Raw genomic sequence first — 25,393 nt, forward strand, 5'->3', positions numbered from 1 at the left:
GGACTCACAGGGTGGGAGGGGAATTAGGGGCCAAATAGATATGTCTAGGCCTGTGGGGTTGCAAAGGCAGGGGACAGGTTTATTGTGATGCAGGGTCTCCCTGAGATGCTCATTAAAGGAGACAAGTTTCAGCTTTCCTTCTCGGTCTGCCTAGCGGGAGATTCCCACGCTCATAAATAGCTTTAATAACTTTCTCCTGCCTTTTATGTTGTTGGGAGGCCCATCGTCCGCCCGATAAAAAGGCAGGGGCACGGACAGGTCTCTAGCGTGAGACCTGTGTGCTTCGGGCCTCTCCATTTTCCCTGCACTGCCCTGCACCGCGGAGGCATGGCCAGCCGTCCCCACCGCATCCGCTCTGGCTATGGGGTCAGGAACTTCAGCTCCTGCTCTGCCGTCCTGCCCAAGCCATCGGCCCACAGCTGCTCCAGTGCCATGGCCTACCGCGGGGGCAGTCCTGGGGGGCCCGGCTACAGGCGCCTCGGGGGCTTTGGCAGCCGGAGCCTGTGCGCAGTGGGGTCCCCGAGGATGGCGGTGAGCTGTGGATGGCCCCTGCGCAGCGGGGGCAGCTTTGGCTACCGCGTAGGGGGACTTTGTGGACCCAGCCCGCCCTGCATCACCAGCGTGTCGGTCAACGAGAGCCTCCTCACGCCCCTCAACCTGGAACTTGACCCGAATGCACAGTGCGTCAAGCACCAGGAGAAGGAGCAGATCAAGTGCCTGAACAACAAGTTTGCTGCCTTCATCGACAAGGTGGGTCTGTGGGCTGCTCCCTGGGGCTGTGGCACAGGAAGGGGCGAGGGACTTGGAACCCAATGACCAGCCGTCTTCACATTCTCTGAGTCCCAGGCCTGCAACCCATCAGCACGTGGCCTTGGGAACATGACTGAATCGGGCTCTTGGTTTTCAAATGCTACCAGGAGAGTCAAACGCAACGATGAATGTGAAACCAGACAGAACGGGAAGTTTATTGAGGCGGCTTCCCTGCCCAGCAAGAGCTGCGTGTGTGTCTGTGGCCCCATCTTCGGGATCTCAGCCAACACCCCGTGAGGGGGGGGGGTGGGTGGGGCGGGATGTCTGCTTAGGTTTGTGTGGAGGTGCCGTCCTCCCCAGGGTGAAAGGATCCAGGATGAGGAGGGGCCAGAAGCTCCTTTCCTGCTCCTTCTAGTAGGAAGGCTGTGAGTTCCCGGGATTTCTGCCCCAGGCGCTTTTCCCCACACAACGTTACACAGATTAAACACAGAGAGTTGAGAAACTTAAGGGGGCAGCCCCTGGAGGGGCTGTTGAATTGCACTCTTCAGATGCTGGGGTCTCTGAGCCCACCTTCTGGTTGGACGCATAGCTCTGGTGTCCTCCAACTCAGTGGCACCCCCTCGGCAAGCCTCTCTGGGGGAGGACAGCCCCTGAAGTCCAGGAGAGGAAAGGGTCCCCTTCTAGGGCTGAGTGCTGTGCACATCTACACCAAGAGTCTTTGTAAGTGGACACACACAAGAGTGATGGTGCATGGAGGCCTTGCTCTCTGATAAGAGCCACCATCAGAAATAGGCATCTCTGCACGCGAAGGTGCTGTCCATTATTCTTTTTCTTTCTTAATGTTCCTTTATTTTTGAGAGAGCGCCAGCAGGGGAGGGGCAGAGAGAGAAGGGGACAGAGATTCTGAAGCGGGCCCTGCGCTGTCAGCAGTGCCCCGGCGCAGGGCTCGAACTCACGAACCACGCGATCGTGACCTGAGCTGGAGTCAGATGCTCAACCGACTGAGCCACCGGGCGCCCCTGGACACCTACCTACTCTTCACATGCTGCTGGCTCGTCTCTTCCGCCAGCACATCGTGTGGGTCATTCATTATGCAAGGACACCCACCAAGGGCGGTGGGATGAGGTTGAAATCCAACCCATGCTCGGCTCACCGGGCTGTATGCCCTGGAAGGAGGCTGTGTCTGCCTGGAGTGGCCCCTTTGCCTAATTTGCTTGAAAGCACAGTAAGGTCCCCGAACATGCAAGGACCTTTGCATGTAGCCTTTTGGACAGCACGCAGGTATGCAGTCTCTGTGTGAGCAGTCAGTTCCGGTCCGAGATCCAGACTCTTGCCTGAAATTATTCAGTTATTAAACGTCGGTAACAAATCAGATTTCTATGACACGGTTTGCGGGCCAAGTAAAACGTGCCTGCAGGGCAGAAAGAGCCTGGGGCCTGCCAGGGGACATTGCTGATGCATTTCCACTGCCTCGGTTTACAATGAGGCTCCGGGAGAGTGGGGCACAGGGGCCCGGTTGGTGGCAGAGTCAGGCAGGGGAAGGTGTCCGCATTCCCCGTCCAGGGTCCCTGGGATGGGCTCTCCTGCCCCAGGATCAGAGTGAGGGAGAGTCGTGGTGGGTGCGTTTTTAAATCACTGGCATAAAAATGCCCACAAACTTAGTGGCTTAAAACAATACAAATTTCTTATCTCATGAGATCAAAACCAAGATGTTGGCATAGCTGCATTTCTCTCTGGAGGCCCTAGGGGAGACCTGTTTTCAGGGACATGCACGCTTTTGGCAGAATTGTGTTCTGTGTGATGGTAGGACTGAGGTCCCTGTTCCCTTGCTGGCTGGCTGGCTGGAGCTCCTTCTCAGTTTCTGGAGGCCACTGGTATTCCTTGACTCAGGCTCCTTCTCCCTCCACCTCCAAAGCCGGTGATCGTGGCCAAGGCTGCCTCAGGTTTTAAGTCTCTCCTCTGCCTCTTCCTTCTGTGCACCTCTCCACTCTTCTGCCTTCTTCTTCCACTTTATTTAAAAGCTTTTAAAAAATGTTTATTATTTATTTTTTTGAGAGAGGGAGACAGAGCGCAAGCAGGAGAGGGCAGACAGAGAGGGAGATACAGAATCCGAAGCAGGCTCCGGGCTCTGAGCTGTCAGCAGAGAGCCTGGCACGGGGCTCGAACTCACAAACCGCAAGATTATGACCCAAGTGGAAGTCGGATGCTCCACTGACTGAGCCACCCAGGCGCCCCCTTCCTCTCCCACTTTAAAAGGCCCATTATGACACCTTGGGGCCACCTGGATAATTCCAGATCTCCTGATCTTCAGCGCCATAACCTACATTCCACCTGCAGGGTCTCTTTTGCCACATAACATAACAGATTCACAAGTTCCAGGGATTAGGACGTGAGCATCTTTGAGGAGCCATTTTTGGCCCATCACACACGGTCGAGAGTGTTTTTGCAAGATCAGATGTTGTTTCATTCTGTGCAGAATAAATACCACAAATAAATTGTGTGCTCTAGTGGGAGAGGGGGATAGGGTGAGGGAACATTCCTGGGGGAACAGCCGTGACCTGCACTTTCAGACTTTGCCAAATGATTTGGCCTTTGGGGGAAGGTCACAGCCTGCTGCGGGTCAGAGATCATCCCCAAGGGCAGAAAGGGCTCAGGGCTCCCCCTGAGTCTCTTTCCTCCACCCTGGGCGGCAGGTGCGCTTCCTGGAGCAGCAGAACAAGCTTCTGGAGACCAAGTGGCAGTTCTACCAGAACCAGCGCTGCTGTGAGAGCAACATGGAGCCCCTGTTCAATGGCTACATCGAGACGCTGAGGCGGGAGGCCGAGTGCGTGGAGGCCGACAGCGGGAGGCTGGCCTCGGAGCTCAACCACGTGCAGGAGGTGCTGGAGGGCTACAAGAAGAAGTGAGTGCGGCCGGGCTGGGGGTGGTTATGGGTGTGGGGCAGGTCTTGGCTGGGTCCACACCACTCTACCAGAGGTGGGGATGGCTGAAGGTCAGGGCCAGCCCAGGCTACCTCTCTGATGGTTCTGTTTTCTCAGCCTGCTCTATCTGGTCTCAGCTCCCAGCTCTTGTAGCCCCATCCTGGGAAATGGGGAGAGAGATGGGGAGAAGAGGTACTCCCAGCCTGGGAGGGTAGGACACACATCCAGGGCACACAGTGGCCTAGAGACACAGAGAGAGGAACAACAACGGAATGGGAAGAGAGAGGTCAACAGACTGGAGGAAAGAACTTGGGAACAGTCAGCACTAGGATGTGGGGAGAGGAAAGGTCCCTGGGGGGGGTATCTCCAAGATGATCCGGCCAATGCCATTCAAGATAGCCAATAAGCTTGGAGAAGTCGTTTATTCACTCTGTGGATAAATCACCAGGCTCTTGTTCTGCAAGGCTCTGCGATTCAAAGGCCCACGTCAATCTTCCCTTGTAACCTGACTTGTTTAGGTTGGCCATTGCCTAGTTTAAACTCACCAGGTCACTGACACCTTGCTCCTCTTTCCCTGTTGATAGGGATGGAGAGAAAGGTGATCCTGACATAATCTGTCCTGATCATTCTAATTGGAAGTAACTGGAATTCGGATCTTGGGAGATCGGGTGTTACCATCCAGATGGACCCAGCAATGGGTTTACACTTTCCTTGGGGGGATGCAAATGCAGACACAATTCTGTTTGCAGGTGTCAAGGCCTGTCTCCCAGTCTGGGGGGTGGGGTGTGAGGGCCAGTAATTACATAGCCCAGAGTTTATAGCAGCCCAAATTACTCTGTCATTAAAAAGTCGTGAAAATCATGCTATGAGGAGTCTGGTCATCCCTGTGGGCTGGGCAGGGCTGCTGCAGGAATGACCTCATGGGCAGGCACAAGAGAATGTGCCAGGTGGTGCAGGAGGGCTGTGGAAATGCCCCCCCCCCCCCCGCAGTCAGGGCATAATGGGGTGCTTCCAGGATTTCAAGTCCTTGAGTATTGGGGGAAGGAAAGAGAACATCACAGGGATGGTTTCATGGAGCTTTACGTTTTGTACAATTTTCGGGTTGAAAGACACCCCCTGTCCCCTGGAGCATCTCTCTTTCACTCATCCCACAAATATTTCCAGCATGCCTTATTGCACATCAGGCAATGTAGCCCAAGATGCAGAGAGATTAAATGGCTTGCCTGACGTTTTTCAGAAACTTCAGTCCAAGCTTGGACCAGAAACCAGAGGCTTGAACTTCATGTCCAGTGTCCTTTTGGTGGGTTCTTCGTGACTGCAAAATAGAAGTCCACAGAGGCCAAGCCTCTTTCCCCAAGGCACACAGCAAGTCAAGGGCAGAACCAAGGAGTCTTGAACAGCTAGGGCTTGGTTGGCCCACCCAAAGCCCTCATCCCCAAGGGCCTCTCCATCTGTGCTCTCTCTCCTCAGGTATGAAGAAGAAGTGGCCCTCAAGACCACGGCTGAGAATGAGTTTGTGGTGCTGAAGAAGGTGAGTGAGTCCTCCCACATGGGGAAGAGTGAAATCTTAGATGCTGGACCTCTGAGACTAGCAACTTGCCAACTTTGTGGCAGTCCAGTCGTGGTGGCCAGGCACTCGACTCCCCTGACCAATGGGGGCCACTTGGTTGGCAATGCCCGTATGAGAGGGAGACTGATTAAGTGACCACTGTGGCTAATCAGCCAGACAGCAGCTCGGTGAGACCTCGGGCCCGAGAGTCAGCTACTTGGATGCTGCCCAGCCTGGGTGCCAAGGACGGCCTGTGGGTGGGGCGCACTCATGGCTCTGTGGCCACCACGTGACATGCTCCATGGGCCAATCTAGCTTAGTAGTAGCAGCCTGGCATTTTGGGCTGTGATATTAGGCTACTCGCTTCAGGAAGGTCTCTAATTCTGGAGGAAAGAGAAAAAATCTGTCGAGGACAGACTTCTCTCTACTCCCTATTTGAGGTGGCCCCATGGATGTTTCTGTGATAGGAGAAGAGTGGGACAGAAAATGGCCTCAGAGCCCCCTATAGAGGGCAAAGGTCCAGGGGCCCTGAGTGACCCTTGTTCCACCCTTTCCCATGTGTGTCCACCAGGACATAGACTGTGCCTACCTGCGCAAGGCTGACCTGGAGGCAAATGTGGAGGCGCTAAGGGAGGAGATGGGCTTCCTACAGGCCCTCTATGAGGAGGTGAGTCTCTCCCCTTCTCCAGAAGAGCAAGCGAGGGAGGAGAGGGCAGAGGGTTTTTTGAGTTGTGGGTTGTCTTGGTCCTTTGGCTTTAGAAAGTATTGTCCATCCCTAACTCTTTTAGGACCTAAACATCCTTTCCTTCTGTGATCAGAGGAGATTTTTCTCTTGCTTAGGCCTCCTTTCAAAATGGAAATGGGTGATTCCCTTCCTTTAAAATTATTTGTGGGGCACCTGGGTGGCTCAGTCCGTTGAGCATCCTCTTCATTTTGGCTCAGGTCACGATGTCATGGTTGTGGGATCAAGTACCACATCAGGCTCTGCACTGGGTGTGGAGCCTGTTTGGGATTCTCTCTCTCCCTCTGCCCCTACCCCATTTGCACACTTTTCTCTCTTTCTCTCTCCCCCCCCCAAAAAAAACCCCCACACAGATGATTTGAAGGACTGTGATTCATTGCCTATCTACACAGCACAGCATGAAGTGGAGATATGACAATATAGGTGTGGGTATATAGGTGTAATAATATCTTATTAATTCAGGTAGTATGAAAAGTTCATTAGAAAACCCAGGACTCTAAATCTGTCCATTGTCTGGTTGATTAGATTTATGCAGATAGCTAGAGCTGCACTTCTGGAATTCTCCAATTTTATTTCCTAAAGCTTCAGGTGGGGATGGTTTTTTACCTACAGCAATGGGAATCAGAGGGGGATTTGGAGCTGAGGGCACTGGTTGCTGTCTCCTACAGGAAATCTACCTCCTTCAGTCACAAATCTCTGACACCTCGGTGGTCGTCAAAATGGACAACAGCCGGGAGCTCAACATGGACTCAGTGGTGGCCGAGATCAAGGCTCAGTATGACGACATCGCCAGCCGCAGCCGGGCCGAGGCGGAGTCCTGGTACCAAACCAAGGTGAACTGGAGGGCCAAGCTGCCCTTTGGGCAGGGAAGATAGCCAGAACCTGAAGTTTCTCTGGGAAATGCACCCATGCATTCGGAGGGGCTCCATCACAGGCCCAAGCAGAGCAGGGGTAGGAGACAGGACCACTGTAGAACAGCAGGCTGGCTCTTCATAGTGATGACCCAGCACCCCTCCAGCAATGTCACAACCATTGGCTGGTCCTGAATGTTTGTCTCCCAACCCACAGTGCGAGGAGATGAAGGCCACGGTGAGCCAGCAGGGCGAGAACCTCCGCAGAACCAAGGATGAGCTCAATGAGCTGAACCGCATGATCCAGAGGCTGACGGCAGAGGTGGAGAATGCCAAGCAGCAGGTCAGGGGGCGCTGAGACCTCGCTCTGTGCACCTGCTGTTTCTGATCTGTTCTCCCGCTGCTTCTGATCTGCTCTTCTGCTGCTTCTGATCTGCTCTCCTGCTGCTGTCTTTGGAGAGGCTTATATTTTAACCACCTGCATCTGAAGGACGGACAGCCACTGTTTGCACAGAGCTTTGTGGGGGAGGGTTGGTCTGTCTACCTTCTCTGAATTCTGTTCCTATTTCCCTTCATATCCCTCCAAGGTTTCTTTCCTTTAAACATACCTTAGGCAATGCGGTCTAGTGCAGGTTGTGTTCTGCTGGCTCTCCCCCCGCCTCTCCAGATGGATTTGAGGTGCACAGACCTGACCTGGTCCCATGCCACTCTGTTCACAATGCACACTAGCACTGTGTGTGCACCTCTGTAATTGAACATGGCTTGTCCCTCATTCCATTCCCCACAACCTCTCTGAGTCTCAATTTCTTCATCTGCTTAATGGGAAATAACTGTGCCTGTTCTGACATGCTCAGAGTAACTGGAAGCAGATAGGCAACATCTGTGAAAGTGCCTTATAAACCAACAATGGTAAACAAGTGTAAGATACTATCACTAATTATTATCAGTCCTGTTCCAGCACTAGCATTTCCTCCCTCTAATGGCTCACTGGGGACTTGAGTTTTACAATAAAATTAAGAGGCACATACATGGAGGAAGAAAGCTCCAAAGGGCCATTATTTTCCTGCCTAGTTAATTTGCAAGTGGACCATTTGGAATAGAGGTGAAATAGGTTGATGGAGGCCATTGGGGACCCACTAGGTCCCCTTCTCAAGCTTCTCCCCTTCTCCCCTCCCTGACAGCGGTGCAAGCTGGAGGGCGCCGTGGCTGAGGCAGAGCAGCAGGGCGAGGCAGCCCTCGGTGATGCCAAATGCAAGCTGGCGGGGCTGGAGGCCGCCCTTCAGAAGGCCAAGCAGGACATGGCCTGTCTGCTCAAGGAGTACCAGGAGGTGATGAACTCCAAGCTGGGCCTGGATGTGGAGATCGCCACTTACAGAAAGCTGCTGGAGGGCGAGGAGAGCCGGTGAGGACAGGGCTTAGGGTCTCTTCACATCCCCACTCAGGGCTGGAGGACTGCCTCGACAGACTATCATCCTCCAGGCAGAGAGTGTTCAAACTGGGAAAGACTCCAGAAAGACTCTAGAAATCAAGAAGTCTAACCATTTTCCCATTTTCAGATGGGGAAACCGAGGCCTAAAGAGGGGAAGGAACTTGTTCAAGGTGACAGCTAGGTAGTGGCTATGCTAAAATTACCGTCTCCGGTGATCTTTTCCCTCCCACACTGCCCCTCCCGATGCAACTAAGCTCATTCCAAGGCAACTACTTTACCCTGTTGACTGGAAAGGGGTTTCTGCAATCACATCACAGTGGATTGTAAAAGCTGGAATCATTCAGAGGACTCGCTAAAGGCCATTTGACTTGGCGTGTACAGACAAGGAACCCTATAGTCTCGTGTTCAGGAGCAGCAAATAGAAATGACCAGCACAGGGTCCTTGCTTAGTAGGGAAAGGCAGGGGCAGCATAAATCGGGCTCTGCTGACAGTTTGAGCCAAGAACTGGGGCAAGTGAAGTCAGCAAGGGAAGGAGCAGTGTGGATTTATACCTGGGGTAGTGACGAGCATTTGCATGGAGGTAGCCACATCGTTACTGCCTCCTAGCTGGGTCCCATCACGGGGGAGCAAGCTAGACTGGGGGGGGGGGGGAGGACAGTTGCATAGAAAGGTTAAGATCACAGGTTGTGAGCCATCTAGACCACCTGGATTCACATCCCAGCTCTACCACTTACTAGCTCTGAACCTCTGGGCCTCAGCGTCCCGATCTGTACAACAGATAATCATAAAACCCAGCACTTTATGCTGTTGCAAGAATTAAATGAGTTAGTGTGAATGGAAATCACCAGTAGGGGCAGGTTACGGTCGGAACAAGAATCTCTCTATCCAGGGTAGCCAGGCAGGGCTGTACCACGGAGAGGCTCCTTACTGACCAGGTTAGCATTAGAAATCTGACATGTGTCGCCCCCTAGGCAGCTGGCCATGCTGCTGGATTTGTGTCACGCTTGACCAAAGCAGGTAAACTCTTCTGTCCGTTTCCTCGGGACTCCAGGTGAAGCCACCAGATTGATCTCCTACTTTTACACTTAAGCCCCTGGCCCACTCATCAGCATTCAGTAAGGCACTCAGCATTTGCACTGTGAAACTTACTTTCATCATCATCATCATCATCATCACTGGTGTATTAAGAACTCAATTCTATAACGCATGAGGCACTGTCTCCAACACATGAGATTTTACAAGATGGTTGGGTGTATGGAGCTTTGCATATTGTGGCCACTGACCTTTTGACAGATCTTCCCTTCTTGGCATTTAACAAGTGTAATTGGATTACCCAAGTAACCCTCGCTGCAGAAAACACAGAAAATGAGAAAACAAAGCAGCCGTAATCACTCAACTTGGTGACAGCTGCTGCTAGCATTGTGGCGCAACAGGCGCCATGATGGGCATTGGCTAGAATCTTCTGGAAGGGCACAGTTCCAAGGCTGTGGCAGGGTCAGATTCACGTGGTGGGAGAGTGAGCCCAAAGCATAGATCCTTACTGAAAAGCTGTAGTATGTTGAAGTGCTCAGTCGGGCAGAAGGAATCAGACTGGAGATTTACTGGAGGAGATGGTTTGAAGCTGGGGGATAAAAAAAGAGGGTGATGTAGAAGAGAAAGTACAGGTGGGCATGAGGGAGGAGGGACCCACGGCAGTGATATAAATGTCTCATCATCAATGAGATGTTCATAATGTTAGTAGCAAACACAGTGGATTTACTGTGTGCCAGGCTCTACCTGTAGGCACTTTGCAATGTAGAGCTTGCAACAGTGCTGGAAGGCGGGTATTATCATCCTCTTTCATAAATGAGGAAACTGAGGTACAGAAAGGCTAGGTGATTTGTCCAAGGTCACCCAGCTAGTGATCTGGCTCAGCCAGATTTGCGCCCAGGACGCCAGGCTCTTGACCACCATTCCCTCCTGACCCCTCTGCATGTATCAAGTCAGATAGATATCCGGGGTAGCATTTAAGCTCGTGGGATAAAAAAAAAATGGCTCAATTAGCATACTAGGCAAGCTCTTTCCCACCTGAAGGTGTCCCAGTTAGGCAGTGGCTGTTCCCATCACCTCTTTGGCCATGCTGGAACTTCCAGCCAGGGGACAAGGTGGATAACCCCACTGCACCCCACGTGTACCTTCCGGTACACCACATTTCCATGGCCGAGAAGCAAACAAGGCATATAAAGTGGCCTTTGGGTCCTGCAACCTAACATTCCCCTGTCCTTTTGGGGTCCCTGGGAGCAGTGGCGACACTGATGCTCTCTGTGGTAGGTGGGCAACACGTCCCCTCCCCTCAGCCCTGCTCTCTTCGCTCAGGATGGACCAGGACAGACCTGCTGCAAGAACAGAGGAACCCCATTCTAAATGTTCACTCTCTCTCTCTCTCTCTCTCCTGCAGCTTGTGTGAAGGCGTGGGCTCCGTCAATATCTGTAAGTTGTGTGTGTGTGTGGGCATCGTTCTTTTGGGTGTTAATATTGGGTTGCATCTAATCGGTGACTGAATCTCTGTCTGTGGGGCACCGGGCAGGGGAGATGTGAGCTGAGGTCTCTGGGATCTGGACAAATGGATGGTCCAAAATATGTGGTCCCTACGTGGAGCCATCTGGAATATCCGTGAAGCATAAGTGAATGCCTGGGGGAAGTTCTGCCCGCTGACTGGTTCTGCAAAAATAGCTCAAGTCTTTCAGTTACACACAGGATACTCTTCAAGTGGCACAATATTTTAGTAGGAAGAAACATTTTTGATGTTTATTCTGACCGTTTGGGCCCACTGCAGGCAACTCTTTACCTTGAATAATCCAATGTGTACACAGTCCCTAGGCTAGGTATCTATCTGTTCTCATTTTTCCAGCAACCATGTTTCCAGATGATTCCTTCACTATGACCCATCAGTTTTTGCCCAAAGATTGTATAAACACATCTCAACATTAGTCTAGTTCAAGCAGAGTTAGGTGTCCAATTTGCTAACCACACTCCTTCAAGAAGCAGATGGCAATGGCTTTGGATTTGCCGGTAGGTCTAAAGATTCATGATGCTGATCCCTCAGAAACATGAAAGTCAATCATTGGTGGCAAAAGGTTTTGGGTCATGTCGTGTTGGGGATGGAGGAGAATTCTGACCCAGTGTCTCCTCCCGCAGGTGTTAGCCGTTCCCAGGGTGGCGTGATCTGCGGTGACCTCAGTGCCACTGTCCCTTGTGGACCAGGGGTTGTGGCTTCCAGCAGTGGTGCCCTCTGCTCCCCCTCTGTAGTGGGGGCCTGCTCTGGTGTGAGATCCGTGCGGTTTGCATAGTGGGCAGGGTACTCCGGCAGGTGCCCCCCTCTGATAGGGGCAGGGGTGGGGAGCAGGAGGGGAAAATCATTTCTCTCCCAGACCCCCATGCCTGTTTAGTAATTTCCCCTGGCTGGAACCCAGACTGTCTCTCCAGTTTTCTTCCTATTGCCGTTATGATTTACTCTTTGTGTGCAAACCCTGGGTGTTAACATTACTGCCACCTCTGTTAATTCCCCTTTCCCTGTGGTCCAGGAAAGGCATGTAAAGGCTTTTTGATATAAGATGCTCAGTCGCTTTCTTCCCCAGCTAATTTCAGGTTAGCAAACATTTTACTAAGTCTGCTTACTAAGTACTGGCCGTGCGCCAGGCCCTCTGGGCAGGGAGCCAGGTAGGAGAATGGCGATGGGTAGGTGCACCTGTGCTTTGCCCCCGGATGAGGGGCGGGGCATGTGACCTCAGCACTGAGGGAGCAAAGGGGAAGTGGACTAGGGGTCCGGGAGGCCCCTCACACTCTGAGAGATTGTGTGTTCCTAGAGAGACCCCCAGCTATTTGTACATCAGGATGGAAAGATTGACTGAAGCTAACAGCTGAGGTGTTTATGGTTGGCAGTTTGGATATTTTTTTTCCCTTTTTTGTATTTGGTTGATTCCTGTTATGTCTCCTTCTTTCTTTGTGTGTGCGTGATTAAATATCGATGGCAACAAGTTTTCTCCTAGCAAACAAATTAATGCCTGCCTCCTTTGTGGTTTTCCCAGCCCCCTTCAAAGCCTTGACCTTTTCAACGCTTCTGCAAATGTGGTCCACAGACCACCACATACATCAGGGTCGCCGGGATGGGGGTGAGGGGTGGAGGGGACTTCTTAAATAAGCAGATCCTGGGCTCCATCCAGAACTCTTGAATCTGAAGTTCTAGGGATGAGCCCAGGAATATGAATTTAAACAAGCTCCCAGGTGATTTCTGTAGGAACTAAAGTTGAGAACCATTGGTTTGTGTGCGCAGACAGAAGAGGGTCAGATAATTCTGACCGAGGAGCTGACTTCCTCTCTGATTCTCACAGGATCAGAGTCATCTCTTTGCATTTCTCCTTTGACTTTGCCAAAAGGTCGGAGCCAATCTGAGTCACCCAGGCCTGGGTGGGGTGGAGGGAAAGCTAGAAGAGGGGAGGAGACAGGAACCTTTATCCACAGGCACCTGCTAAGTGGCACACAGCGTATGTATTTCATTCATGGGTCATGTATATCATTTGATAGATAAGGAGGTTAAGGCCCAAAGAAGTGAAGCAACTTTACTAAGGTCACACAGCTAGTCCAGCATTCAAACTGAGGTTCAGGGAATGTCAAAGTTCATATTCATATTGCAATACTCCACTGTCTTACCCCCAGTTGTTCCTTTAGACTAAGCGTCTTGGCTTATTGCAACACTCCTGGAGGAGGCATTCTAACTGATCCTACTTGCTAGTCAGACCCTTCAGAAATAAGACACGAAGATGACTTACAGGAACCCCTTGGAACCGTCTGTAGGAACAACTCTCATAGTCTGCTCTCCAAGAATCTTGGACAGATCTTATTATGGGGCAGTTAATAACAGGCTAATTATGTGGGGACCCAGAAATAAAATCCAGACCTCTGGTTAGAGGACATTTTCCCTGACCGCCTGAACGGGGCAACTGATTGGGGAACTCTGTCTCTGGCCTCTTCCTGAACTGACAGTCCCCAACAAGTCCCACCTGGGGAAGTCTGTTTGGAGTCCCTTCTGATGCAAGCGATGTCCCCCTGATGACGTGGAGAGAGGGGTTTCTGATGGACAAGTTTCTTTCATTTGATTTATAGGAAGAATTCTACTTCTTCCACTTTATTTTATTTGGGATTAAAAAAAAAAGATTTAAATACAGCCTGACGGGGCAGAAGATATTTTGCCATAAGAATATACACTTGATCTTAAGACTTAGAAAAACCTTGGAGCAGTTCTCTGGGCAATGCAGTCCTTCTAATGCCTTCAGAGTCTGTCCTCTGGGACACGCGTGGGCCCCGGAGAGGACCAAGATCTTTCTTAGTACTTATATATGCTCCCCTAGCCTCTGCCTCCTGGCCTTGGAGCGTCCCGCAGGGGCTGCCCCCTGGCACACCACGGTCTGGGGCCCACCAAGTTTGAGTGGAGGTAAAATCAGGTTCAAAGGGCCACTAGATCTGCTCCGAGGAGGAAAAGGAGTCCCAAGTGGCAGAACAGGGGGTGGGAGCGGGGGTCTGCCTTTCCTTTCTGGTGGTGGTGGTGGAGGCCTGTGTACACATTTTCGTGTCTCTGGTGTTTTCTCCATTAAAAAAAATTTTTTTTTTAATGTTTACTTATTTTTGAGAGAGAGACAGAGTGTGAGTGGGGGAGGGGCAGAGAGAGCCGGAGACACAGAATCCGAAGCAGGCTCCAGGCTCCGAGCTGCCAGCACAGAGCTCAAGGTGGGGCTTGAACCCATGAACCGTGAGATCATGATCTGAGCCAAAGTTGGACCCTTAACCGACAGAGCCACCCAGATGACCCTGTTTTCTCTGTTTTTAATGCGAAAGCTCATTCTTCTGAGTGCTGCCTCTATCCCGCTCCATCCCCTGGCTTGCCACCTCCCACCTCTCACTGCCCCCATCCAACAGCGCCAAGAGAGGAAAAGTGGGCCTGTTGGGGGACCCTTTGGTTTTTGAACAAAGTGGGGGTGGGCAGGGATCTCCAGGGGGCCCAAAGGGGGTGTGGTGAGGGTTGGAGGAGGGGCAGCAAAGTGGTGTGAGGCACTTGTGAACTCAGCCTCTCCCCAGTGCAAGTCTCCCGACCCCAAGAGAGCAGAACCTCATTAGATGTCCTCACTGCTCTAGTTTACAACGAACAAAACTCTCAATACAGTGTCTTCTAAGAGTCCACGTTCCCAGAGCGTGGCAGTGGCATGCAGATGCGGACAGGGGGTAATTCCCCGATAGCCATTTCCAGTGTCCATTACAAAGACTGATACACTTAGCCATTTCCTTGATCACGTGGTGAATTTACATATCTCACTGTGCGTCCATTCAGGTGAATGATAGCACTCATCTGTATTTCCTGGGATCCCAAAGACCGAAAGCAGGGAAGTTGGAGATACTGGGCTGGTGGAAGGAACTGACCTGGGAGTGAGTGTTGTGAGGCTGGTGCAAGGGGAGGGTGTTTGAGACTGGGCAGAGGAGAGCGTGTGGACTCAGAGAGCAAAGGAGAAACGCCAAAGCCCAAACTGACTGACTTTTTTGGAAGGGACTATAATCCATACTTCCATCTTCCTTTGGAGACTCTTGTATTTTGGGGGGGGGGCATTGACTATTTGAATAAGAGTAGAATACAAACAGAAGGTCTGATTTTGGAGTTTCGAGGGGAAAGGAGCCCAGGAAAGAACTCTGGAATCACCTACATGGGCCAACTTTATTGTTTGGGCCACTCCTTCTGGAATTTACCTGATCTCTTGATTTCAGACCACTTGATTTCTCCTTAAAAAAATTTTTTTGGGAGGGGCGCCTGGGTGGCGCAGTCGGTTAAGCGTCCGACTTCAGCCAGGTCACGATCTCGCGGTCCGGGAGTTCGAGCCCCGCGTCAGGCTCTGGGCTGATGCTCAGAGCCTGGAGCCTGTTTCCAATTCTGTGTCTCCCTCTCTCTCTGCCCCTCCCCCGTTCATGCTCTGTCTCTCTCTGTCCCAAAAATAAATAAACTTTGAAAAAAAAATTTAAAAAAAAATTTTGGGGGGGGGCCTGGGTAGCTCAGTCAGTTAAGCATCTGTCTTTGGCTCAGGTCATGATCTCAGGGTTCATGGGTTCAAGTCCCGCATCGGGCTCTTCACTGACAGTGCGGAGCCTGCTTCTGATCCTGTCTCCTTCTCTCTGTGCCCCTCCCACCTTCCCTCTCTCTCTCTCTCTCTCTCTCAAAAATAAAATAAACACTTAAAAGAGTTTCTTAATTTTTTTTCTAATAAAACTTTAATCCTTTGATTATATCCTTTGCTTTGTTCTTTTATCAGGATAGGGCTATGGGAGCCACAGAATCCTTTGAACTAGAGGAGTTTGCTCGGCATTTTTGCTGTTGGCTGCAAGGGAAGGCTGGGGTGGGGAGGGGAGGTTTCATTCTTATAAGCACCGGCAGTTCTGGCTGGCTGAGTCAGTTGACTGGTCTTTGCACACAAAGCACAGAAACTTATTAAAAAGCTTGTTAATATCTCCTAGTTTGTGGCTGTTTGACTTTTCCAGTGCATAATGTCTTATTTTGGGGCTAATCAGATTTGGCACCTTGGTTATGCTTGGCCCAGACCTATGGTAACATCAACGTGTTTTCCCCAAGCACAGACTCACTCGGATAACCCAGATCCACAGGAGCTAACAGGATCAGAGAGGGCTCATCGCACAGACCCCCGGGGCTGATGCAAAAAGCATGGGGGCCACTTCCTGCCCGATGTCTCACTGAGACACGGCGGAGTTCACACTCAGGTTTTGATTTTCGGCCCCTGAGTTTTAACCTTTCCTGTGGATGAATGATGTGCCCTACATTGAACGTTGCCCTGTTGTGGTTATGAGCATGCCCTTGAGGCCCAGGGAGGTGAGTGCAAGGAGGGAGGCCAGTGGGAAACTTGGAGGAAGCCTGCCCAGTGTCAGCAGGCAAACTTCAAACGGCAGCAGCCTGAGCACTCAGAAGGGGCCGGCCGCCTGCTCAGTGGATCTGCAACCCTTTGGGTCTGAAGTGAGCATTCGTCAGAGCACACAGAGCCTCAACTTCTCCTCCCAGGGAAAGACTGGGGGATGGAGGCGCAGAGGGACTGGCAGGTGGGTATGGTGATAGCCAATCTGTTTTCCTAATGGCGACATGGAAGTGAGTCCACATGGCTTCTGCTCTACCAGCTGCCTGAGTTCATCCAACCATCCCTGGCCTGACATATCCTGGAGCCCCATCCTGGGACTTAGTTGGGGGTCAGTGCTAGGAGGAGATCCTTCCTGCCCTCAAGGAACTTTTGATCCAGTCTCCAGATACACGCAGTGACCTCCCTGGCCCTGAGCCACAAAGTCAGAACCAGACATCCTCGGAGTGGGAGACGGTGTGGGGCAGGGGTAGGAGGGTGGTGTGTGGGGGATGGAGGGTAGAAAGGGCGAGAGCAGAGAGCACTGGGCAAAGGGAGGAGAGGTGTGGGATGGCCTCTGTGTCCAGGCAGGATGGTCAGGGGTGGCTTAGAGGGTGGGCTTGTCTCTGTGGGATGGAGCTGGCATCTGGGAAGATTAGCACTCGGAAGGGCCAGGTTGCCCAGGGCTGAGGAGCAGGTGTGGAAAGAGGAGAAAGAGGGAGCCTGCGCTTAGCATAAGGATCACAAATGCATGCTGGGAAGTGGTCTGAACCAGGTGGCGGGAGGTGAGAACAATGAATTTGGGGTGGGATTCTGGCTGCTGGGGGCCTGGTGGGTGGGAGCAGAGAGCAAAAGGCCAAGGGGAGAGCTGGAGCTGTGGTCCAGGCCTGACTGGACTGAGGAAGAATGAGCTGGAATCAGGCTGTGGAAGCGGAGGAGAAGAGGCAAAATCACTGGAGGGCTAGGGAAACGTTGCTCTGGGGCTGGACAGGATTGGCCCCCTGGAGACTGGGCTGTCTCACGGGTGGGGGTGGGGCGGAGTCACTGTCATTCGCAAGACTACATATCCTTGCATGGAAGCAGCATTTATTGAAACACAGGCTGAGACAACCCAGAAGGCAAGGCACCCACAGACAGTCGTAACAAGAGGGAGACTCAGGAAGTGGCCTCACCTTCTCTATCCCACCGGCTCTGCATTGTACAGACCCCCTCCTGCACCAGCAGGGGGAGATCTGGAACAACCTTGGAGTTTTCTTTGAAATGTATACAGGTGCAATGAATAGCAAGACCTGTCCCAAGTCAAAAAGATTTCCCCTCTGTAATGGGCCCCTCAACCGGGAGGTCCCCTGAGGAGTTTGGCTGGGACAGGTTAACCCGAAGAAGGCAGTCAGTTAGAGAGACAAGCAAGACTCAAAGGGACATAACCCTTGGGGCAAGTGCTTCCCGCAGACCTCCCTGCCAGGAGGGGGTAGCTGCTGGGAGGGAGAACTTGGTCTCAGATTCTCAGGTTGTGGGACACTTGGCTGGATGTTTGGCTCACTCCTTGTCTCAGGGGAAGGTCAAGCTCCCATGAAGTCCAGCCACCCTGGGTGATTGGTAGTGTCCCATAGAGGTCGGAGAATAATACGGGTGGTTTGGCCCCGGGGTATTTTGGAATCAGATTGGAGGTATGGGAAGGGCTGGGAATGACTCTCTAACTGAAGGCCGGAGGAGAACCAGGAAACAACTCCCTAAAACGAGCAGGTGGCAGAGCGCGGCCGAGGGTCTTTCCCTCTGTAGGAACATGTGGAAGATTCCGGAAGCAAGCACACGATTTCCATTCACACACCATCCCGCGCTCCGGGGAAGAGAACGCAGGCGGCCGGGGACTCTATGCAAAGCGGACAGACCGGCTGCTCCCGCAGCTGAAGCTGGCGGAGCGGGGCTGGCAGGGGGCACAGGAGTCGGGCGCCATCACCGTGATGCTGCCTCCGGTGGCCACGGGGCCAGAGGCAATATGGCGCCCCGGGGTGGTGCTGCATGTGAGGCCCCCGCAGGAGACTCCGCCACGGGAGCTGCTGACGCCTGTGGGGACAGAGGGGACACAGAGAGTGAGTGGCCTGCCCTGACCTCACCAACGAAGGGACTTCCGCATAGCAGGAGCTTCCTCCTCCAGAAAGAAGTTTACTGGTTAATGACTGAGGTCCGGCTCCTCTCAGCATCTCAGTCCTTCTAGGGGGCTGTGGCAGGGAGGAAGCAAGGACCCCCCATCCAGAGGGGCAAAGCTGCCTGGCCCTATTTCCATGGCCTGCAGTTCACATCGCCACCAGTTGAGGGCGCTCAATACGTCCATCCCTAACTCCGGAGGAGCTCCCTAGTGAGGAGCCCGCGGAAGAGACAACCCCCTCCCTGTCGGGAAAGCATTCCAGGTTCAGCTTTGCCCGTTCACAAAGCCATTTTTTTTAGAGGATGTTCAAGCAGATACTTACAGACATTCACGGAGCCCACACCTTCACACAGCCTGTAGGGAAAGAAAACTCGGTGAGTTCTGAACACGGAGCTGGAGTCCTTGAGGCAGGGACAGAGAAGGCCCTCCTGTGTCCGGATCCTGCCCCCCGAGAGGCAGGGAGGGCTCCCCACAGTCTGCGTTTCGCAATCACCTTCTCTCTCTAATCGTTCTCTGAGCACAGAGACAAGGCCTTCTGATTTCCAGCAGAGGTGGGCGCCATGATGAACTCTGCCGGCTGCCGCCAGTCTGAGCGACCCCGCACCCTTAGTACTGGTCAGGCTCACAGGAAGGAGAGTCCAGTTAGATGCAGCAGTGTGTGTGGAAGGGCTTTGTGCCAGTGAAGAGCTAGTACATACGGAGTGCATTGTCCTTATGGTGCCCGAGCCCCGTGTAGGAAGCTTCTGGAAAAACTGGGTTTGAGAGGCACATGACTTGGCCACACGTCCTGCCTCTTGCACTTATTACCTGTGGCCACGAGGAAGTCACTGCACGCTGAGCCTTATTTCCTCGTCTTTGGATGTGAAAAGTGACACCTACCTCATTGGATTGTGAAGATTACAAGGGGCACTTAGCACAGGCCGACGCATAGTAAGTGTCTGATAAATTATGACTATTCTCAAAGCTTGAGCTGTCCTAGCAGTGGGTAGAGATGTAGCTCACACTTGGGCTGAGGGAAGCCCCCTCCCAGGGGACCAGGGCCTCCTATGGGCCAGATTCGCCTTAGCCCTACCTGTGCTCCTCGCCCTCCAGCAGCCGCCTGTAGGTGGCGATCTCGATGTCCAGGCCCAGCTTGGAGTTCATCACCTCCTGGTACTCCTTGAGCAGGCAGGCCATGTCCTGCTTGGCCTTCTGCAGGGCGGCCTCCAGCTCGGCCAGCTTGCAGCGGGCGTCGCTCAGGGCCGCCTCGCCCTGCTGCTCTGCCTCGGCCACGGCGGCCTCCAGCTTGGCCCGCTATGAGGAAGGAGATGTGAGGGCAAGGATGAGACAGAGAAGGCGCAGCTCGGCTCACCTGGACTGAGGGAGCGGGGGCAAGGAGAGCAGGGTCCAGAGAGGAGTTAGGCTAACTACGTACGACCAGGTATTTAATGAGACCTTGGACATGAGGAAGGAGATGGGAGCTTTCACCTTCTCTCCCTGGTGGTGGTTGCTGAGTGGCCAAGGGGAGGGGGGGTGACATCAGTGATATGGCTTCTCCCGCCTCAAGTGCCGTGTGATTTGGTTGGGTCCCTGCTTCCTCACAGACATGCTGTGAGGCCTCATTTGGGCCAGGCTTTTGCCCTCCTGGGGGCAAGGTGCCTGGTGCTGCAGTCTGCCTGTGCAGACTGTGATCTACACCCCCTCACACACACCCCTCCCCCAACCCTCTCATACCATACCTGACACTTGGCATTCTCGATCTCAGCCGTCAGCCTCTGGATCATGCGGTTCAGCTCATTCATCTCCTCCTTGGTGCGGCGCAGGGTCTCCCCGTGCCGGATCACCGTGGCCTTCATCTCCTCGCACTGGGGGGAAGCAGAGGTGCTCCTGAGGCTCAGGATGGAGGTTCCCACCCATTCAGACACCACAGATGGTTGGGAGGTTGTACAGTGCTCAGCCTGTGCAACTATACATGGCAGCCCTGTTCTGCCATCCAAACTGAGAGATGTCTGTCCTCTTACCATCCCTACAAATCAAAATCCCCAGACAACAGAGGCCTTCTTTAATATATATCTGACAACCTGCCCACTGTCACGTCCAGAAGGCAGGTGTTCTGTGCCCCTCACCTTGCTGCGGTACCAGGACTCGGCCTCAGCCCGGCTGCGGCTGGCGATGTCGTCGTACTGAGCCTTGATCTCGGCCACAACGCAGTCCATGTTCAGGTCCCGGCTGTTGTCCATCTTGACGATGACCGAGGTGTCTGAGATGTGGGCATGGAGAACCTGGAGCTCCTGGGGGCCAACAGTCAATGCGTTTGGGTCTGGTGCTTGGTCTGGGCCATGGGCTCCACCCCTAGGGGCAGTGTCCACTCTCTGGAGGGGGCACTGGTCATGCATGTTACATGACTCCTGCTCCACGTGCTTCCCTTTCCCCCCTTCATTCACATACAGGTACGTCATAAAATAAGAAAGCTGGGAGGGGCCCCAAAGAGGAGCTGGGGACAGCCCCTGACTTAACAAATGGGAAAACTGAAGCCCAGCATGTGGAAAAGACCTGACTCAAAGTCACCCAGCTGGGTAGCTGGGGTTTGAATGCCGAGACCAGTGATCTGTCCATTCATTAAGACCCCCTCTCTAACTGGAGACCCACCCTGACCACCGCCACCCTCACATATGTACTTTCATATCCATGTACAGACTGACACGCCCCCAGACCAGCACACGGGCACACACTGCAACAACAACTCCACAGACGTGGGGAAGCCCAAGCACGCACACACTCTCCTTGGCCCTGAAACACGCGTGCCAGGCTCTCCCTGGGTACATACATACCCGTGTCTGTCACAGCCGTGCAACATGGCTCTCTCAGATGTGTGTGCATGTTTTCTCGTGCGTACATCACCCACATCGGGAAAACACGTGCACACGGTGCACTGTCTTCCCTCTTTCTCAGGTCCCCCACCTCCCCTCTACCTGCCCTGGCTGGTCGGTAGGGGCCCCCTTACCTCATCGTAGAGGCGCTTCAGGAAGCTAGACTCCTCCACCAACGCCTCCACATTGGCCTCCAGGTCTGATTTCCGCAGGTAGGCGCAGTCCACGTCCTGGTGGTAGAGGGAAAGGGAGGGCGTGTGTGTGTGGGAGGCCTCTGCGGTCAGTGTGGTGACTGTGCCCCGACGGAGGCTGGCCAGATGGGTCCCCCTCCCTCCCTGCCCTATGATCAGCCCCCTCACCTTCTTCAGAACCACGAACTCGTTCTCTGCCGTGGCTCTCAGAGCCACCTCCTCTTCATACCTGGGTTTGGGAGGGTAGAGAGGGGTCACAGCTGAGGGGTTGGGGCTTGGATACTGTCCCAGCTTCCAGGCAAGCTCTTCCAGGGCTCAAAAGGGATTGTCCCTGTGAACGTTATCTTGTCCTCGCCATGGTCTCATTTGTGCATTATTTCACTTGGGCTAACCCTTGTCCCAGCCTGGCTCAATCCATCCCAGTCCTGCTGTGTCTGGGATGAGATCAGGGAATGCGTACTCTGCTCCCTCTGTGAATCCTAGAGCCAAAGAGAGCCAGTGCCCTGGGCAGTGAGAACACAGAGCGAACATCATAACGCCAGCTGGGCCGGGTAGGAGCACAGAAAACTGTAGAACTCCATTGGGTTTCTTCTCCTCACTCCCCGTGAAAGCAGCTCTAAGCTCCACAGGGCCTCCAAGGTGTAGAGTGGGGCCCAAGAATCGGAAGAAACCCAGGCCCCGCCCCAGACAGTCCCTTCCTCGGGTTCCAGGCAGCCCCTGCTGCTAGACAGGCAGGATTCTTAAGCTGCTTCAACAAGGTTGAGGATGGAGGCTTCCTACTCTCCCTGTGTTCCCCCAGCCCGGCCGCACTCACTTCTTCTTGTAGCCCTCCAGCACTTCCTGCACGTGGTTGAGCTCCGAGGCCAGCCTCCCGCTGTCGGCCTCCACGCACTCGGCCTCCCGCCTCAGTGTCTCGATGTAGCCATTGAACAGGGGCTCCATGTTGCTCTCACAGCAGCGCTGGTTCTGGTAGAACTGCCACTTGGTCTCCAGAAGCTTGTTCTGCTGCTCCAGGAAGCGCACCTGCCGCCCAGGGTGTGAGGATGGGACTCAGGGGGAACCCAGGAGGTGCCTGGTGCCCTGGCGATCTTTCTGCCCTTGGTCCTCACTGAATAGCCAGGGCCAGCCAAGGGCCAAGCATGGGGTTGAGTCTCTGTGACTCAAGGGGACCTGCTCCCGGCCTCCAGGAGGCACTGTGGGTGTGGGGGAAAGCGCCCTGGGGCTTGAGGCCAGAGGTCTGGTTCAAGTCCAGGTCTGCCACTTTAAGTGGGCAGGTCGTCTAACCTTTTGGGGCTTTGTTTTCTCATTTCTAAACCAGAGATGATAATAGTGCCTCCCTTAGAGTTGTAAAGACTGAACAAGTTAATACATGCAAAGTGCTTAGAACATTTTTGACACATGGTAAATGCTCAACTAATTTAACCATGACTATAATTAGCAGTTCCTCATTTATTAATTTATGCAACACTTACTGAAAGTTTAGTGTGTGGTGCTAGGGCCCATGCTAAGATACACACACACACACACACACACACACACACACACGCACGCACATACCTGTCTATATCTACAGTCGACCTGGAACAATGCAGGGGTTAGGGGCACTGACACCTCCCCTCCCCGCCCCCACACAGTTGAAAATTTGCATATAACTTTTAACTCCCCTAAAACTTAACTACTGTTAGCCTCCTGTTTGACGGGAAGCCTTACTGCTAACGGAAATAGTCGAGTAACCTGTATTTTGTTTCTGTATTAAATATTGTATTCTTCCGACAAAGTAAGCTAGAGAAAACACGTTACTAAGAAAATCACAAGGAAGAGAAAATACATTTACAGCACTGCACTGTATTTATCAGAAAAAATCCTCTTATAAGTGGATCTATTCAGTTGCGACCCGTGCTGTTCAAGAGTCAACTGTGTATGTATCTCTATCGGTCTCTACCTACCCATCTATCAATTACATTCCATTCTCACAACCCTTCGGAGGGGGCAGATATTATAACCCTTCTAGTACAGATGGGGGACACTGGGATGCCTAGCTCATTGCCCCACAAAGGTAAGTGAGAGTCGGGGTCTGCTGTCTCTGGAGTCTCCTTTGCCTCCCCCACCATAGTATGCCTAAGCAGCTCCTCTAAACTGTCTCAGCTTCAATTTGATATTAAAAAAAAAAAAATGAAGGGGCGTCTGCGTGGCTCAGTTGCTTAAGCGTCCGACTCTTGGTTTCAACTCAGGTCATGATCTCATGGTTTGTGGGCTCGAGCCCCACGTTGGGCTGTGTGCTGACAGTGCGGAGCCTGCTTGGGATTCTCTCTCTTTCCCTCTCTCTATGTCCCTCCCCCACCTGAGCATGCTCTCTCTCTCAAAATAAACAAACATTAAGCAAAATGGAGATAATAACACCTACCCCACTGGGTCATTCTGAGGATGAACTAAACTCACTAAGATCCCCTGACTCCAACCCCAGAGCTGGGTCCCATCTATTCTGCCAGAGTGAGGCCACATGGACAGAGGGGCCAGCACAAAGGGAGGGGCATGGGTGGCTTTCTTGGGAGGCAGCCTCATGGCATCTGTGGGGTTCTTCCCACCAGCCTGGGTGCCCCTCTTCCACATTCCCAGCCCTCCATCCATGAAGGCGGCTGTGCCAACCTTGGCTGGTTAAGTGTCACACCCCCTTGTCCACTATCGCCCTGGGAGAATAATGCTAACAGCGAATGTTCATTGAGCACCTACTACGTGCCAGCGTTTTTCAAGCACGAACCCATCAATGCTCACAACAAGCACATGAGGCTGGTTCTGTTATCCAGACAAGTCACAAGCCCGAGGTCTCACGCTGCCAAGGGGCAGAGCAAAGATAGGGAGGTGGCGTGGCTGTGAGCCGTGCCCCCGCCCCCACTTCCCCTGAGCTGCCTGGCGGGAAGCCATATGCCTTTTTACTCTTTAACTCTCCCCCTTTTCTCCCACTCTCGCAGCAGCCAGTGCCCAATCCAGTTTTGGGGGGCACCTCTGATATTCCTGTGTTGTCTTGTCTCCAGAAGCACACGCACACTTTAGATCATAGACTCCGTTTCTGGACCACACCGGGCCCTCGGTTGCACTTTGTTGGAATTAAGAGACAGAAACCGATCCTTTGCCTATGTTGGCCTGCAATTCTCTCCCTCTGTCTCAAACCTGGCTCCATGCTGTCTCCCCAACACACGGAGACCTTCCCGAGGGGAGGGCAGGCCAGGGCCTTCTCTGGATCATCATCCCAGGCCTCACTGACCTTGTCGATGAAGGCAGCGAACCGGTTGTTGAGACACTTGATCTGCTCCTTCTCCTCATGCTTCACGCACTGCGCATTGGGGTCGATCTCCAGGTTGAGGGGCGTGAGGAGGCTCTCGTTGACCGACACGGTGGTGATGCAGGGCGGGCTGGGTCCGCACACGCCGCCGGAGCGGTAGCCGAAGCTGCGGCCGCAGGAGCCGGCGCGGAAGCCGCCCACGGCCATGCGGGGCCCGCAGGAGCCCAGGTTGGAGAGGCTGCGGCTGCCGAAGCCCGTCAGCCCCCGGTAGCAGGACACCCCTCGGTAGGGTGCCGCGCTGATGCAGCAGCGGTTGCCAGTTTTGGGGGCCACAGCCGAGCAGGAGCTGAAGGTCCTGGTGACCCCACATCCTGGGCTGATCCGGTAGGAGCGGCAGGACATCGTGCGGGTCTGAGCAGAGGCTGAGTGCCGCGGGAATGAGCGAAGTCTTCGGTGCGCTGCTTAGGATCCTCTGGCCTCTCTGATCCTCCCTGGTCCTTTTATTGGTGGGGAGAGCTGGGGTTGGCTGCATAAAAGGAGTGAAAAGCCATTTTATGTTGTTTATTGGCTTGGGGAGTTTGCCAGCAACTCCCCAAAGACTCATCTTAAAGGTGAGCTCAGCGGCGACTCGGGGCCTCCGTAAAAGTATTGAAGATGTTATTAGGGACACTGTGTTTGCACTTTTCATCTTCAAAGCTCGTTTACGTACATTAAGTAATTAATTTTCTCTCAGTCTCAGATGGCCCCAACCCACACTTGGAGACGGAT

General features: G+C 53.2%; 2 protein-coding genes across 2 annotated transcripts; one reads left to right on the forward strand and one right to left on the reverse strand.

Annotated features, from left to right (window-relative positions):
- Positions 1-234: 234 nt before the first annotated feature.
- On the forward strand, positions 235-12,259 carry LOC122473436 (keratin, type II cuticular Hb5-like). The gene is made up of 9 exons (XM_043564001.1): positions 235-750; positions 3,444-3,652; positions 5,142-5,202; positions 5,792-5,887; positions 6,631-6,795; positions 7,031-7,156; positions 7,995-8,215; positions 10,681-10,712; positions 11,421-12,259. Exons 1-9 carry the CDS (start codon positions 328-330, stop codon positions 11,570-11,572), a joined length of 1,485 nt encoding a protein of 494 aa, XP_043419936.1. The 5' UTR covers positions 235-327; the 3' UTR covers positions 11,573-12,259.
- A 4,966-nt stretch (positions 12,260-17,225) lies between these two features.
- On the reverse strand, positions 17,226-25,116 carry LOC122473434 (keratin, type II cuticular Hb5). Its single transcript, XM_043563998.1, has 9 exons — positions 24,608-25,116; positions 22,160-22,368; positions 21,514-21,574; positions 21,289-21,384; positions 20,411-20,575; positions 20,024-20,149; positions 19,378-19,598; positions 18,628-18,659; positions 17,226-18,223 (listed from the first exon to the last, which is right to left on the reverse strand). The coding sequence occupies exons 1-9, from the start codon at positions 25,025-25,027 to the stop codon at positions 18,030-18,032; spliced, it is 1,524 nt and encodes a 507-aa protein (XP_043419933.1). The 5' UTR covers positions 25,028-25,116; the 3' UTR covers positions 17,226-18,029.
- Positions 25,117-25,393: the final 277 nt, after the last annotated feature.

This window comes from Prionailurus bengalensis, chromosome B4 (genome assembly GCF_016509475.1).
Source record: "Prionailurus bengalensis isolate Pbe53 chromosome B4, Fcat_Pben_1.1_paternal_pri, whole genome shotgun sequence".
Classification (NCBI taxonomy): Eukaryota; Metazoa; Chordata; class Mammalia; order Carnivora; family Felidae; genus Prionailurus; species Prionailurus bengalensis.